General features: G+C 41.1%; 1 protein-coding gene across 3 annotated transcripts in view; it reads right to left on the minus strand.

Annotated features, from left to right (window-relative positions):
- The window catches only part of SNTG1 (syntrophin gamma 1), a 214,089-nt gene that overhangs the window by 90,619 nt on the left and 107,135 nt on the right, over window positions 1-16,335 (minus strand). For all 3 annotated transcript variants that reach the window (XM_028737010.2, XM_028737009.2, XM_028737007.2), the window contains 5 exons: window positions 16,181-16,299; window positions 12,152-12,204; window positions 8,753-8,887; window positions 5,295-5,351; window positions 1,318-1,375 (listed from right to left, as the gene is read on the minus strand). In XM_028737010.2, coding sequence (XP_028592843.2) covers window positions 1,318-1,375; window positions 5,295-5,351; window positions 8,753-8,887; window positions 12,152-12,178 — 277 coding nt within the window. In that variant the 5' untranslated portion in view covers window positions 12,179-12,204; window positions 16,181-16,299. The remainder of the gene's footprint in view (window positions 1-1,317; window positions 1,376-5,294; window positions 5,352-8,752; window positions 8,888-12,151; window positions 12,205-16,180; window positions 16,300-16,335) is intronic.

Below are 16,335 nucleotides of genomic sequence, written 5' to 3' on the forward strand. Positions count from 1 at the left end.
GCTGCAGTGGATCTTGTGATCTGAGTGACATCTGCTAGAGATTGACATATCTGTCTATTTCTTGACCCGGTCACTTTCCATCCAGTTTCTGTGCTTTAAAAAAATCTGCCCAAAAGACATTTAAATATAAATCTCTGATCTCAAACTAACCATTTTAAATGCATTGGGGGGGGGGGGGGGTTAGCTAAGAAGAGCATCACAACTCTCACAGAAGTGCAAACTCAGATGGACAGCTAGGTTCCAATTTGCACATTAGTCTGTGATGTGCATTCAGCCTCATAACTCTAGCCAAAGAAGGGAACTGCTATGGAATTTGCTCTTGCTGGCCACAGTCCACCTCCTCCTCAACCTTATGCACAACTTGACTGAAACCTAATTGGATACATATTAGTGCACCCTAGGCTTCTGGGGTGTTTTGTTGTGCAGATGGCGCTCCATGAAAACAGAAGCTTCTCATGCATTTTGGGAATGCTTGGCACACTGCATGCGCACCACAGCTACAATAATGTGTGCTGTACATATAAAACGGTTCAGGGACAATAATTAGGCTTGTATTGAAGAGGGTTTTAAAGCATGTGAGCCTAAAATTCACAAAGGAAATTCTATTTTACTTTAAATGTGCAAAGTGTGAGGAAGGGTTGTAGGCCCAGTGCTCCCTGCATCTGCCTTGTGTCTCCAGCATTTCCACATATGGCAGGGAGAGAACCCTGTCTGAAATCCTGGACGGCTGCTTCCTGTTACTGTAAACAATCAGGGGTGGAGGAAGGGGGGCGGTGGGGGCAGTCAGCCCTGGGTGTCACCACTGAGGTGGGTGACAAAATCCCGGGTGGCACTCACCGCGGGGCCTGCAGCGTGCCCGAGCCACGCATCTCTCCTGGGAGTGACGCGGTGGCTTGGGTGCCCACAGGCTCCCACTGCCCCAAATGGTCTGCCTGCCACCTCCTCCACAGCTGTAGGGCAACTGAGCGGGAGGAGGCTGGCAGACGCCTCGGAGGCCCCACAGGGCGTCCTGCCCTGGCTCGCCATGCCCCTGTGAGTGGTTTGCCACGCCCCTGGGCGCAGGGTACGCATGCTGCCCCAGGCACCCAATCGGCTTGCTCTGCCACTGTAATCAATACCAAACTAGATGAACCAATGGATTTAACCCAGCATGAAGCAGCTTCATATGTTCCTTAAAAATATCCTGCCATGCACATTTATGGCCCAGATTTCAATTTTTTTCTTAACTATTCAGTTATTCCTCCCCAGTCTGAAATGTATAAACCTGGTGATGCTTTGCTGGATCCCATGAGCAAGTAGCCTGGCACGGATACTTACCTCGTTGTTCTTTTGAAATTTTGGAAACAACCACTGGAATATTATGCTCCGCTCCGCCCTATGAGATGAAAATAACCACATTTTACTGGGCCTGTTGTCAGTTTATAAATATTATTACATTTCTTTGAAGTTTTTACTTCATTTTAAGTTTGTTTTATTCAAAGGGGTAAAGATTTTCTGTTTCACAATTCTGTTTAATAATAGGCATATGAATGCAATCAGCTCCATTGTTAGGGAGGGGAAAAAAGTCTGTTGGAAGCATCAGCAGACCGGGGTGTGAACGGAACAATGTGGAACTGTTGACAAAAGAAAGCAAACTCACTGCAGGTTCCCCCAGATTCTCCAGAGATTACCATATGGAGCCCACTTTATAATAAGAAAAATAGGCCCAGTTCTGAAACAGTAGCCATGCTGTGATCATTTTGTCGTGCTGACAAGGAACAGATAAACAAAGCCATACAATAGATAGCAAGAATACTGGACATTTGATTAAAATGAATGTGAAGGTTTTCTTTGCTGCTTTACATTTTCTTTTTCTCATTGTAACATAGCACAAAAAGTCAGTAGGAAAATGAATAAGAAATAAGAGATGAAAAGGAGAATTCTAAGAAAAGTAACAGGTTGTCCTTAAAAGCGTGGGAGGAATGGAAGTGGAAGTCAAAATAAGCTGCTCAGTTTCTGTGCTGGGTTTTTTATATAGAAAAATAAACAGAATAAAAAAACTCACAAACTCTTCAACTAAATATGATTAAGCATAGTTTTGGTCCTTATGCTTTCTTATCCTAGAAGCAATTCTGAAACATCAATGTTAATGTCAGATTTCATATTCTTCAAACAATGCCTTTATATTTTTAGCCTTTCCAGACTCTGAAAGTATCAATTGGATTATTGCAGAAAGATTCAAATCTCTAGCCTTGTTCACCTTTTTCAAACCAAGGTTGCACTGTTCAATTCACACAATGACTTCATCAAGCAACTGACTTCATCAAGCAACTCTTACAACCCTGAGTGACATCAAGTGCAGCAAATGATAGTTGGTTCATATTGGCACACCAATACAAGTCACCAACATTCATAAGGCAAGAGATACTGTTTTGGCAATAATCTTTGGTTGCAGACTCTGTTGGACAGAAAGTTAACTACCCCTGAACTAGTTTTCACCTAACTGGTAGAGCATCGTTAACTTTATGTTTGGGGTGAGGAGGGTGGGGTGCAGATACTCTCCCTTCACAGACCAAAGCTTCGTGGTTGGGACTTCATGCACAGAGAGAAATGAGAACACAGATTAGTGGGAAGTCCAAAGCAATGGCCAGTCAGCAACTTCGGGAGGAGCAATACAAGGAATACTAGGAACTGACAGTAGCATAGTAGAAACTATTATGGTGATTTTGAAGCTGGTCAGGAAGTCAGAGTTAGTTGTTGGACGCAGTGAGTATTTAAGCAGGGGTGAATCTGGGCTTTATTTCACCCAGGTCAAAGACCCGATTTAGCACACACACCCCATGCATATTTGTGCATATATACACACAGGTGGGGAGCCTCAATAGAGCCCCTCTGGAGGCTTCACCCGGGGCAAAAAACCTGGCAAGCCTCTCCCCCTCCCTTAGCTGCAGCTCTGATCTATGGAAAGGTTTGGAGTCCCATAAATGAGTTAGCCTGATCCAAGCCCACCTCTCTATCCCTTAAGTTTGGGATAGGGACAGATGTTGCTGAACTACAACTCCCATAATCCTTGATCAGGTGGAAGGGAGTTCAACAGCATCTGGAGGTCCATCCTGATCCTGTGAGTGAGGAGACCATGAGGAATTGGGCAAAAGCATAAAAATGAAATGCAGATATTGAGAGTTTTGTGGGGATTTCCCTACAGCATGAGGGATGCAACTTGTAAATGCTTATGGGAAAATGAACAAGGAGAGAAAGAGAACTGCTAATGAAACAGAAGGGCATCAGAAAAAAATATCAGGACTCTTAGCTTCTATTTCCGCTTTGACTAGCTACTAAGAACACAGGAAAGGGTCAAAAAGTAGGTCTCTGGAAGCTAATAGTGTAGTAATGACAATCCCTGCCCCTCTTTTTAGGATATACTGTAGAGATATTTTTAGGCTTGCTGAGTATTAGTACCAGGTTATGCATTTGGTTTTTTTTATAACCACAGTCAACATCTTTTGAAGTGCACGAATGGACCAACATAGATTTTGAAAAAGTAGAAGTTGACCCTAAATTCCTACTGTCATTTCATGTGAATTCCTTCTGTTCTCCTATATCTGGTATTGTATGTCATTACGTCTGTTGTTAGCTCTTTTTAAAATACAGCCAAGGATTCTGTTTCAGAACCCCAATTAAAAGCATGAACAGTAATTTGAGGCAATTAATATTATGATGGTAGACTGAGCAAGCTATCTGAAATTAACTGAATGTATGAAAGGTGAATACAATTTTTGGATTTTGTCCAGAGTAATAATTTTCTTATGCTTATAAACCAGCGGAAATCTGTATTGCAAAAAAAGAAGTTAATTGTCTTCCAGTCCCTAGCATTCTGAACTTTCTTCAGCATCATCATAAATTATATAGTAGCTTTAAAAAAGAAAAAAAAAATCTACCAGTGTTCCAATGTTTAAATTCTTAGTTCAGGCACGCTTACACAACTTACTCTCTTTTCTGTTTCTAGACATGAAAAAAATAACAGCATGTAATGACTTTAAACAACAACAAAAAATCTTGTTCCCATTTTCATTCTTATGGGATTTTAGCCATAGTGCACTAATTAGCATTTGGTTTAATTAGGTAGTTCTGCTAAAATAAACACACCAGACTCATTTTAAGAACTGGAAAGTTTTTGTTTTTTTTCAAGTTCCTACTCAATGAGAATGCAAGAGAACTACATTTTATTTTCCCCTCAAATCATATTTCATAAGTTCATTTTTGAAAAACATATACCAATGTTGCTTTGCATTCATAGATAACAGCTAAGATTTCTGTACTAAAGAGATTTTTTTAAAAGCTCTGTTCAAAAGAGATTTGTTGCTTTATATGGTGTTTCAGAGGGGACGCGGGTGGTGCTGTGGGTAAAAGCCTCAGCGCCTAGGGCTTGCCTATCGAGAGGTCGGTGGTTCGAATCCCTGCGGCGGGGTGCGCTCCCGTTGTTCGGTCCCAGCGCCTGCCAACCTAGCAGTTCGAAAGCACCCCCAGGTGCAAGTAGATAAATAGGGACCACTTACCAGCGGGAAGGTAAATGGCGTTTCCGTGTGCGGCTCTGGCTTGCCAGATGCAGCTTGTCACGCTGGCCACGTGACCCGGAAATGTCTCCGGACAGCGCTGCCCCCCGGCCTCTTGCGTGAGATGGGCTCACAACCCTAGAGTCTGTCAAAACTGGCCCGTACGGGCAGGGGTACCTTTACCTTTACCTTATGCTGTTTCAGAGCTATAATGTACTATTTAAAATTATCTCCCTTTTTATGTTTCCTAAGCTTTTCTAAGGTAGATATTTGGAGGGGGGGAGAGAGAAACCAATCCTCATGTGGATTAATCATTCCATCTGTAATACAATGAATACAGTGGAGAAATAGGACTATTTTCAATCTTATTAGCAAGCAACTACGAAATTAATAAATAGTTTATGGGAACTCACTGGCTATTTAGTGAGCCTGCCATTGTGTTCATTAACAAGTAATTAAAATTAAAGGACCACTGAACAAAAGACAAGACTACACAGATGAAATATACTTTAAAAATATATACCAAACCTTATAAGTACAAATGAATCTTAATGGGATATTACCTCTATTGTTCCTCCATTAACTATGGGGGAAATTTTTTCAACTGATTATCTATTGTAAAGATCAGCCAATACAGACCTTTCATTGAAATTGCAGGTAATAATACAATCAAGCACCTTTTGATCTCATTAAATGCATTATTCACAAGCCAAATGGCATTTCTGATTGAACATAGGAAACAGTTGGGGAAATGCAACCTACCTTTATACTTAATCCAAATCCTCCTACGGCTTGTCTTCTAATTGTTACAGTCCTTTCCTGAAAGAGTAAGCCAAGTTCAGTTCTATTCAGATTTAATATTTCTTATGAAAATAGGCTTGCACACTATATCTTCATTTTGGAGTTTTGAATTTCAACATTAAAAAATAAGGAACTGCTCTTTCTGTTTTTTTCTAATCGTAAAGTGACAAATTAGTCACATAAAACAAATGCCAATGAGTTGCCACATGCAAACACTTAGTGCTAGGCAATTCTTCTAAAATATGTGTCCAGATATCCAATATAACACAGAGATAAACCTGCAGTCACTTTTCAATAGCATATAGGAGTATTTTCAGAAATGAGCCCCTCATATGTTCCCATGAAGCGGGGTGAAAATCCATCCTTATTTATCTAGTGGTGCCTGCTATTATACACCCTAGGGGATCACAATAATAACCAGACCATTTGCATGCAGAAAAAAATACACAAAACAATACTAATACCTCAGCTGTATCACCAGAACACTAAAACAATCCTGACACATATACAGTGGGGGGTGGATCCACTGGAGCTGCTGGATCACAGCCCTCCCACTGAAAATAGGAACAGATGTGTAGCTGAAAACAACACATGGATTCAAAAAGTATACCTAAATTTCTAAACAAGAAAATCATACTTTGATCCTCTTACATGGAAATTCTTTCCCTGTTCACTGATGATTAATATCTTTTGGGGTGTGTGGTTTTTTTAAAGAAAGAAGGTGATAATGGCACTCTGCACACGTGAAATGGCACACTTTCCTAAATATGTGCTGTGCAAGTCCTACCGTGATGAAAACAGCAAGTTTAGAAAATGCAGCCCCACCAAGTCAAAATGTCACCAGCTGCCACTGTGTGCAGCACAAACACTACCCACAATTACACCGAACGTTTCCTGACCTAAAATGAATATTGAGTCATGGATACAGTGACAAATGGCAGTGGGTTAACTCCATCTCAAAAGCATCCCTGAGTGGCCCATTTTACTCTCTCCATATGTGTAGGTGGGTGTCATTTATTCCCATGAAAGGAACGGAAAATACTACATTTGGAGATGCTGTACGGTTAGGATAATTGTGTTAGATATAGTGTCAACAAAAAGTCTCTGATCAGACTCATGTAGAAAGAAACCCTCTTCACCACAAGAAATAAGTTTTAAAGCTTTTACTTGTGCTGAAGAGGGTTTCTTTCTACACGAGTCTGATCAGATACTTTTCACTGACACTATACCTAACACTTGGTGTTTAAACATTTAGTTACAAAACAGTAACTCTTGCAGAACAACAAAATGCTACATTGTGTATTAGTAATGAGTTCCCATCTTTTAAAGTCCAGTAAGTTCCTTCCCCGGATCCCACAGTAAGTCTATGCTGCTTAAAAGCAAAGGTTGTCTCTCTCTCTCTCTGCTGTAACACACAGAGAGACACCACTCAAAAAACAACAGAGCAAACTGTTTCCCTACACATAGCACCAAACACAGAGAAGCTCAGGGTACGAGTTAGGAAAAATACCTCATAAACCAGTCACAAGACTCAGCCTGCCCCACCCTAGAGTGGAAAACCACCAGTCCTCTGCAACGGGCAGTCCAACGTATTCAAACACATATAACATTTTATCTACATTAAACTCATAACTTCAACAAATTGCTCCCAGTACCGTGTGGTCTAACCTTCAGTGAAATTGATCCTTCAAGAGCAAGGGCTCACAATAGATGTCTGGGAGGCAGTTATCCAATAAATGTGGGAGAAGCAAAGTTCAGCTAAAAGGGTAGAAATGTGTAGTGCTAGAACAATTGTTCCATCAGTGCAAGCATTTCTGCTCGCCAAATGGAACAACCTCCCCTCTTCTGCCACCAGGTTAGATGTGGGGAGGCACAGAAAGTGCAGAGGAGGAGGAGGGGGAGGAAAGCCCCATTGCAGAGGTAGGAGTCCTTGCACCGGCTTCAGATAGCACACACCACGTTGGCTGAATCAGACCCTCCATATCTAATCACTAGACAATTATTCAAATAGCATACAGCAGAAATAGACAATACTTTGAACAAAGAGTCTTTTGGAATGAGCCTAGTCATTTATAATCTCATCTCAGTTCCTGAGGAAATAAAGAAAAGGGCTCAAAAGTGTCAACTGTGACAATTGTTCTAGCAGGAAAAGTAAATCCCATTTTCACATCGATATGTTATCTAATGGGTTGTGCATTTAATCTTCAGATAACATGCAGCCAGGCTAACCAAGCGGAGCGCATCATTCGTTACCTTCTAAAACAATATTCTGGAAATGTAGGCTGTAACACTGTATGGGAAATTAAAAATATCATGCATTTATGCCAAGGCATTATTTAAATGTCATCTAGATATAAGTAATAGGTGTTCTGACATATCAAGGAAATGCAAATGGGAATGATAAATCCATGTTAAAAAAAACACAAAAACTGGATATGATCTGGTAGAATTGCAGGGATATGGTTTGATGATCTTAAGCAACTCTTAAATTCTCTTTGGGTAGAGCCAATGGGTAACTCAGCATCAACATAAAGTTAGATACTGGATCAGAAAGAACAGCCTCTGAATACCAGTGACTAGGGAACAACAGTGGGAAAAGGCTATTCTCTCATGTCTAGCTTGTGGACTTCCAAAGGGCATCTGGTTGGCCCCTGTGGGAAACAGGATGCTAGATTAGACAAGTCTTTGGTTAGATCAAGCAAAGCTCTTTTTATATCTCCATAACACTCTGCTCTTGGCTTTAGAGTTCTTAAGCAACCTTAATACTTGATTATTGCAATGCGCTCTACGTAGGGATACCTTTGAGCCTGGTGCAGAGGCTCCAGCATGAGCAAAATGTTGTGACTAGACTGTTGATGAGGACAGAACTATTATCAGCACATAACTCCAGAGCTCAAAAGCTTGCACTGAGTGCCTGGACACTACCAGCCCAGGTTCAAGGTTGTTGTATTAATTTACAAGGTCCCTAAGAACTTGGATCCTTTATATCCCTGCCCAATCATGGAGTCTTAGGGGGAGACTCATGGCCACTGTAAGGTTTTTGTTTTTGTTTTGTCTCAGGAGTCCTGGGTTTAACCTGAGACCAACATAGCACCTAGTAAAGTTAAATCCCATTAAGTAAGCTATCTCATCCCACTTGAATCATGACTGTGAATTATATTAATTGAATGCTTCTTAGGACCATTCACTGCAGTGATCTCCTGAACGCTGCTCATATTATTTACACTGTACCAAAACAACACCAAGAAGTACCATACCATAGCATTTCATGACTTCAACCTAGACTTGATTGCATCATTTTAAAAAATTGCAACTTTTCTTCATTTCAACACCCTCCAATGGAAGGCAAAAGGGAGTGGGGAAAGCTCAACATACACAATGTTTTCATTTTGAAAACTGCTGAAGAAAATGATACTTACACCAGAATAGAAAGGTTCGCCAGACACACAGATCACGTCTTGCTCTTGAATCGTCAAAATATCTTTGGCTAAGTGCAGCCGCACTTTGAAAGGCTCCTGGTTACCATCCTGCAGCAAACAAATCCCTGTCTTTGTCTTCAAAGGATGAACAGAGAAAAGGGTTTCCTTAGTTTCCAAGCTGCACGCTGATTGTTCATGTTAGAGGATCAAAAGGATACTTTTTCTCTGATAGTCTTTTGGAAAAGCTTTAACAGAGCCAGCATATTCCAAAATATCTCTGGAAATGTCTATGGTTATTAGTTGCAAATAGATATATTGAGACAATGACGTTACAAAACTGATTACTAGCAACATGTCTGGATTGTGGAGATTGATCCACTTAATAACACGTATTTGCATATCTGTGCTCAGTATGGATATGTCAACAAATGCTGCAAGCAAAAATCCCCCTTCACAATATCAAGACACTTATTTCAGTATCCAGTGTCACAACGCATATGGGACTGAACCTTACACATTGCTTAATGGAAGGTGTCACCCCGGCAAGGCTGTGTGAAGCTTACAGCCTCTGATTAATCCTAATTAGGATTACTCATGAGCCAGGAGCTTAACTAGGATCACAGTAGAGCACTGAAACACCATGAAGGATTCCAATCATCCTGCTTTATGGTTATAATCCAATAGCTCCTCTATGCACAAAAGCAAATCCATTCCAAGTGCTTTTGAGATCATGGCTTGTATCTGCAGACTGGTTAACTAAAGGATGTCTAAATCCAGCTGGTCAGCTTGAACTAAAAAAATGGCAAGAGGTGTACTGTGACAATCTGAAATGGATGATGTCTAATGTCCCTAAAGACTACCTTTTAATGTCCAGACATTATGTCCCTTCTGTTCATATCTTTTTCCTGTTTGAGATGAGTAATGGGTAATTATTACATGGGCACATTTCTTCCTTGTGTGGCAGTTTATATGCAGTTTAGACAGTGGTTTCAGTTATTTTCCTTCTCGGTATATCTTTGCGCCTAATATCCATTCATACTTTCCAAGCCCAGGGGCATAGCTAGGGTTGGCCAGGATGCAGGCTGAGGGGGAGGCACAAACATTGCATCTCTCTTGGCACTGCTTGCCCTGCTTGCCCTGAAAGTGGCCTTTCAGCTGATGTGGTGACTGAGAAATGTCAGGCAAGACTCTTAATTTACCACAACCAAGTCGCTTTTCCCTGGTTCCTTTCCAGCCTTGACCAATTACATTTGAATGTGTTGCCTCTGTGAATCCTGTCACCTGAGGCTGTCACCTCATTGTGCCTCATGGGTGTACCAGCCCTAATAATAATAATAATAATAAATAATTTATTATTTCTACCCCCGCCCATCCGGCTGGGTCTCCCCAGTCACTCTGGGCAGCTAGGTGAATTTCCATTGTTCGAACAGACCCTTTGCTCTGTTAATGGAGCTCAAGCAGAAGAACTGGGCAGCAGACAAAATCCAAATGAGTTATCCTAAAAAAGTTGTTTCTTTGCATTTTGGCTTCCTGACTTGTGGAATAAGAACATCTTCTCTGCTTAAAATCACAGGCGTGGGGAAGTAGGGAATAAAGGGAAAGGTGGGAGAACCTTGCTAATAACCACATTTAATTCTATTGTTATAACTTCTTTCAGCCAAGCAAGGTTGGAGAGTGAGCAACAACACACCTATTGATTCATACCTAGGAGTGTCCCAATAGCTCCCAATTAATTTGAGGGCTGCCTGAGATTTTTATTTTTTATTTTTTTAAAGAAATGCTGAATTGTTTATACAGTCATTTTGCTTTACTTGACTGCACACTTCTGACTTGGCTGATTACTCTATAAAATCTCTTGAGAAATTTTATAAAGAGAGCTTAGGGCAAGAATTAAGCAGCATGTAACTATACAGTAGACATAATTAAACATCACAACGAAATTAAAATAGAAGCCGGCATTGTAATGCACATGGGCAGAGTTTATTCACAGTTTGAACAAAGAAGTCAAGCATGAAAAAAGCAAACCATTTACGGCAATGGACTGACTGATAGCACATGAGCAGAATAACCTAATTTACATGGAAAACTTAAAATGTAATAAGGCCCTGGTAGTCTTTGCCTTTTAGAAGCTACAGTTGTACAATACATCTTTAGATGATATCTTCATTTAAATACCATCCTTTCCTATGCCAATGCAGCGCTGATACACAAAAATAGGGCATTCTTTAGCACCAGAAGAAGGTTAAATTATTTCAGATTTCATAAAGCCAAGCAAATATATGCTGCCCTGAAATACACTCTGCGTAATGTTTTGATGTTGTATTTTATTTTCACAGATCAAGGTTTACTTCTCCCCCCATCTTCTGAGGTTGCAGGCTAATTCAAATCAATCTGAAACTTCTGTTTTCACACACACCTCCCTACCTGCCACTTAGCCTTATTGCCCCTCTAAGAACTGCATGGAAGGGAGAACTTAAGCAACCACACATTGTTCTTGTCATAGCACTGCAATGATGGGGAAAGCTGCATTTCCATTGCCCAGTACTGTACTTTTCTGCCAGCAGAGGAAAGCAACTTATTCTGCTCCTGTGCTATATATCCCCAGTTTTATACACTCAAGAATTGTGCTCCATTTTCTTCTGTTCCCTGAGCAGCACTATCATAGAATTGTAAGGATGGAAGGGTCAACTAATCCAATTCCCTTCAATGCAAGAATAACTGTACTTATTGTATTATTGTGTAATTTCCTTTGAGATAAGTCCACTCAAATTGCAGTGGGTTAGTTATAACTATTTCATTGTTTATGTGGGGTTTTGGGGGTGTTAGGGGAAGGTAGGACCTCTGGTGGGGGACACGTCGTGCTTATTCTGGAGTGCTTTGCGCACCTTTGGTTCCCTGCCCTCCCTGCACAGCACTCAGCTCTTAGAAGCTATCAGCAGCCACAACTCAGGAATGGCTTTCACTGGCTAGCTAAATCAGGTGAGGGTAGCTGGTGGGTCTCAAACCCTTGGTGAGTTAGGGTCTTCCATTGCATGAGAAGACAGGCTCTGGCAGATTGAGTGGATGAAACGAATAGTGGGTCCAATGGCCAAGAAGATGGTTTCTGCACAGGATGGAGAGGTAAGGGAGGGGCAGATGGAGCTTGTCAACCTGGGAAGGTAGCCCATCTAGGAGTAGGAAAACTCTTATCCTAAATCTCTGCTGCCTTTTCTTCAGGAGAAGAAAAGTATAGGGAGTAAATTCTACTCAAATCCGGAGTGGAGTCCCTAAAATGGTTGGAATAACTCCCTCTGCCCTGTGAGACTTACTGGAAAATACAGTTTAGCCTTCCTTGTAACAGCTCATATCACATTTATCATCAAAATAAAACACAATAATTGTGTCTGTATTTGGCATTACCTCTTCACATGTAGTCCTGAAATCCATGTGCTATGGCACCAAGAGATATTTGTCTGAAAATAGAGGGAAAGATTTTATTAAAACTAAGACTTATTGGCCAGTAAACATTAAAACAAATTGTATAAATTAAGCAGACACACTGGATTACAGAGATGCTGTCAAGAGCAGGAATTATAAATTCTTAGAAGAGTATCAATTAGTTGAGGCAGGAGTGGAGAATCCATGGCCCTCTGGATATTTCTGCACATCATCTTTCATCACCCACCCACTCTGCCAGCTTTGCCAAAAGTCAGAGAGAGTTGCAAAGCTTTGAAGAAATAAGCAAGACAGTTTCATTATATATGATTGAAGGTAAATTTGTTTCCATGTATCTCTCAACACACCAGTCATTTAAAATTACTTTTCACTAGCAGCGACACTGTAGTTCATAATTCCTTGGTTCTGAATATGATCCTCACCGACTCATACAGCTTGCCTTCAAAAACTTGAGTGTTTGGATATGTGAATGAAAGAAAGAAGGATTCCCCCCCCTTAGGGTTTTTTGTGGGGGTAGGGGACGGGAGGTTCTTTATTTTTTCCCAGTGGAAAAATTGGAAATTGGGGGGAAATTGTGGGAGGCGGGAAATATTGCCCACTATTTTATATTTTGGAAAAGTAAGAAAAGGCATAATTTTAAAATATTTGCATTAGCTGCACTTTACTTCCGCAATGGAGTTTATAATAAGTAATAGTATGTAAAATAATCTACAGGTCATAACAATCACCCTGTACCGACTAGTAGTACTCAAATCCTATTTTGTAAGATTAAAGGTGGGCATTTTGTGTTTTTTAAGATTTGAAACAATTTGACGAGTCTCTGGGACCCTCAAGGTGCCCTTTTTATTTCACATTCGTGATAAACAGTGCTCATGATACTGGTGCGCAGTCACATGTGACCCTACTTTCATTACTTTTTGCACCTGCCCAAATTGTGGGGAGGTACACTGCTTCACACAGGCACCAGGCTCCACCCAACTTGGCAGGAGTGCTTGCGTGCGATGCCATGTGGTGGGAGGAGGCCACAGAGTGGTCCAGGGTGCTTTCCGTATAGTGAAACCATCTTTAAAAGTTACTTTTAGGATTGAGATAAAGGGTTCTATGAATATAGCTTGATTCCAACCTGATTTCAGTTTGAGGTACAGTGGTACCTTGGTACTTGAATGGCTTGGCTCCCGAACAAATCTGCTCCCGAACGCTGCAAACCCGGAAGTAAGTGTTCCAGTTTGCGAACGTTTTGCAGAAGCCGAATGTCCGATGCAGCTTCCGATTGAGTGCAGAAAGTTCCTGCAGCCAATCGGAAGTTGCGCCTTGGTTTTCAAACGGTTTTGGGAGTCGAACGGACTCCCAAAATGGATTAAGTTAGAAAGCCAAGGTACCCCTGTAGTTTAGGACGATGTTCACAGCAGATAGTGGAGCAGGAAAGTATAATTTGTTTTGGAAAGGGGTTAGCAGTTCCAAACCAAGACTTAATTAACTAATCTCACTCTCTTCCTACTGACAAGAACTCAAAAGTTCAAAAGTAGCAAGCTCATTTAGCTTATCTCAGATGGCATATGCAAACAAAACAACACATGATGGGCAGCTTGGCAATAAAACCTGAAATCCCCTTGGTACAGCAAGCATTTATTCAATACTGCAAAAATATTTTTGAATGCTTGATTAAAGTGTTCTTGTTCTACAGGGAAATCAATAACTATACTCTAATAGAAGGGCAACAGGAGCTCTTAGAGACAAAGCTATTCTACCTCATTTAAAGTAACACAGAGATCAGATCAGCTGCCTTCTGTGTTTCTATAAGGCCATTTCCCTATGGCTTAGAAACTACATATTTTAAAAAAAAATCATTGAAAATACTTTTATTATATTTATAAGACAATGAACAACAGGAAAGAGGAAATGGCAATTACATATAATTTAGTTATGCACAATTGTTTTCAAATTCTACTGCTTTTATTGGTGCCTTACTACTAATAATAACTTACAAGATATTTTGATTAAGTGGTTTATAAAAATAAATTTCATGTTTTAGTAAGTCATGTTAAGTGGTAAAATGTGCACATTATGTTGCCATGCTATATGCACATTTTATATCTATAGAAGGTAATGTGCAATATAAAAGCTTAAAAGGTCTATACCAGGCATGGCCAAACTTGGCCCTCCAGCTGTTTTGGGACTACATCTCCCATCATCCCTAGGTAACAGGACCAGTGGTCAGGGATGGTGGGAATTGTAGTCCCAAAACAGCTGGAGGGCCAAGTTTAGCCATGGCTGTTCCATACTGTCATCCATATGTACTTTCCCAGGTGTGGCTGTAGTTGCTGAAGTTGAGACAGATCTACAATCTGAAGCTCCCAGTCCAAATCTCCTCTGAACTCAGCAGGTGGCCTTTGGCAAGTTACGATCTCTCAGCACTCTGCCTACTCTAGCTCAGGCTTCCACTGGGTTGCAATTTATCTGCTTCTGCTTTTATGCTGGTGTGTGGTATTTTAACTCACAACTGGTTCTGAAATTATTTGAAATGAAAAACAAAGTAGAAATCCTTGTAGCAATAATCAAAAGTGGTAATACTGAATTACTGAATAAAGTTGTTGTAAAGATGACCAATTCATATATGTCAGGGGTTGGCCAGCAGCCATAGGTACAATGACACACCTGAGCTCTTCCCTCGCTGCTCACAAAGCCTCTGAGCCAGTCTCCACCCTCCATTTACTGCCTTGTGGATCATGAAGTGGTAAATGTGTGTGGTTGCCTTTTCTGCCTTTGACAAATGCATATAGCTAGAGTAGGAAACTGGTCGAGTTCTTTCCCACTTTCTCTTCAAAGTCTATATGCCTTTGAAGGCTCAGATTAAGTCTGCTGAATCCAACTTTTACTCAGATCACACAATCTTTTGTGGAATGCTCTCTTTAGGGAGGCTTACCTGGCAGCGGTGGAGCAAGACAATCAGGCGCCTGAGGCGGCATGCGTGCCCTGCGCCCAGAGGGCCAGCCGCCCACGGGGCAAGGCGGGGCGGGGTGAGCCGGGGCCTCTGAGGAGTCTGCCTGCCTCCTCCCACTCAGCCGCCCTACTGCTGAGGGGGAGGCAGTGGGCGGACCCTTTGGGGCACCCAAGCCACCACGTCACTCCCAGGAGAGACACATGGTTTGGGTGCACAGCAGGCCCCATGGTGAGTGCCACCTGGCATTCTGTCACCCTCCCCCCAGTGGTGACAACCAGGGTGACCCACCCCTATCACATTCCCCTTTCACCACCCCTGTTAACCTGGTGTCCTCATTGTATATCTTTAAGTGCCAGGCAAAAACATTCCTCTTCAACCAGGCCTTAGACTGATTAAGCAATCTACGGCTTTTTAAATGTCATGTTTTGTTTTGTTCTTGTTTGTTATGTTATGCATTTTAAAACCAAAACTACCTATTTATTCTCACTGTCCACTATGATGGAATTTCACAAAATCAATTATGTTATTCTATTCATTTCAATGAGAAAGCCCATCATTTCATATCAAAGGAAGCAATGCAAATAGGATGAGTAATCAAGTGCATATCATAGAGAATTTTTACTCTAGCTTTACATTTTTGTATAACAACAACAACAACAACAACAACAACAATTTATTATTTATACCCTGCCCATCTGGCTGGGTTTCCCCAGCCACTCTGGGCGGCTTCCAACAAAAGATTAAAAATACATTAAAACATCAGTCATTAAAAACTTCCCTAAACAGGACTGCCTTCTGATGTCTTCTAAACGTCAGATAGTTGTTTATTTCTTTGATAATAGAAGGGGAGTGTGTTGTATTTAAATGAACACTGCACACCTGCCCTTTAAAACAAGAATGAAAGAAAGCGTATCACACCTTTCATTAAGGCTTCCCCCAAACATAGAAGTGGCAGAAACTGCCCGACATTAAAATGAAGCTAGCATAATTCTTATCGTATTCAAAGGCCAAAGGCCAACCCACAAGCTGTTCTTGGGGAAAATGTAACATACCACTTGAAGACTTGATATAGCAATGCTGAGAGGAAAACTGGTAGCCATCCACAGAGTTTTTCAGTCATGATTCTTCTTGATCCTTTATGGCCAAGTTGAAAAGAAGAAACAGGATGCATCTGTGAAACATACAGGGTGGGGGAGAAAGATCACAG

The sequence above is a fragment of the Podarcis muralis genome, chromosome 8, assembly GCF_964188315.1.
Source record: "Podarcis muralis chromosome 8, rPodMur119.hap1.1, whole genome shotgun sequence".
NCBI lineage: Eukaryota > Metazoa > Chordata > Lepidosauria > Squamata > Lacertidae > Podarcis > Podarcis muralis.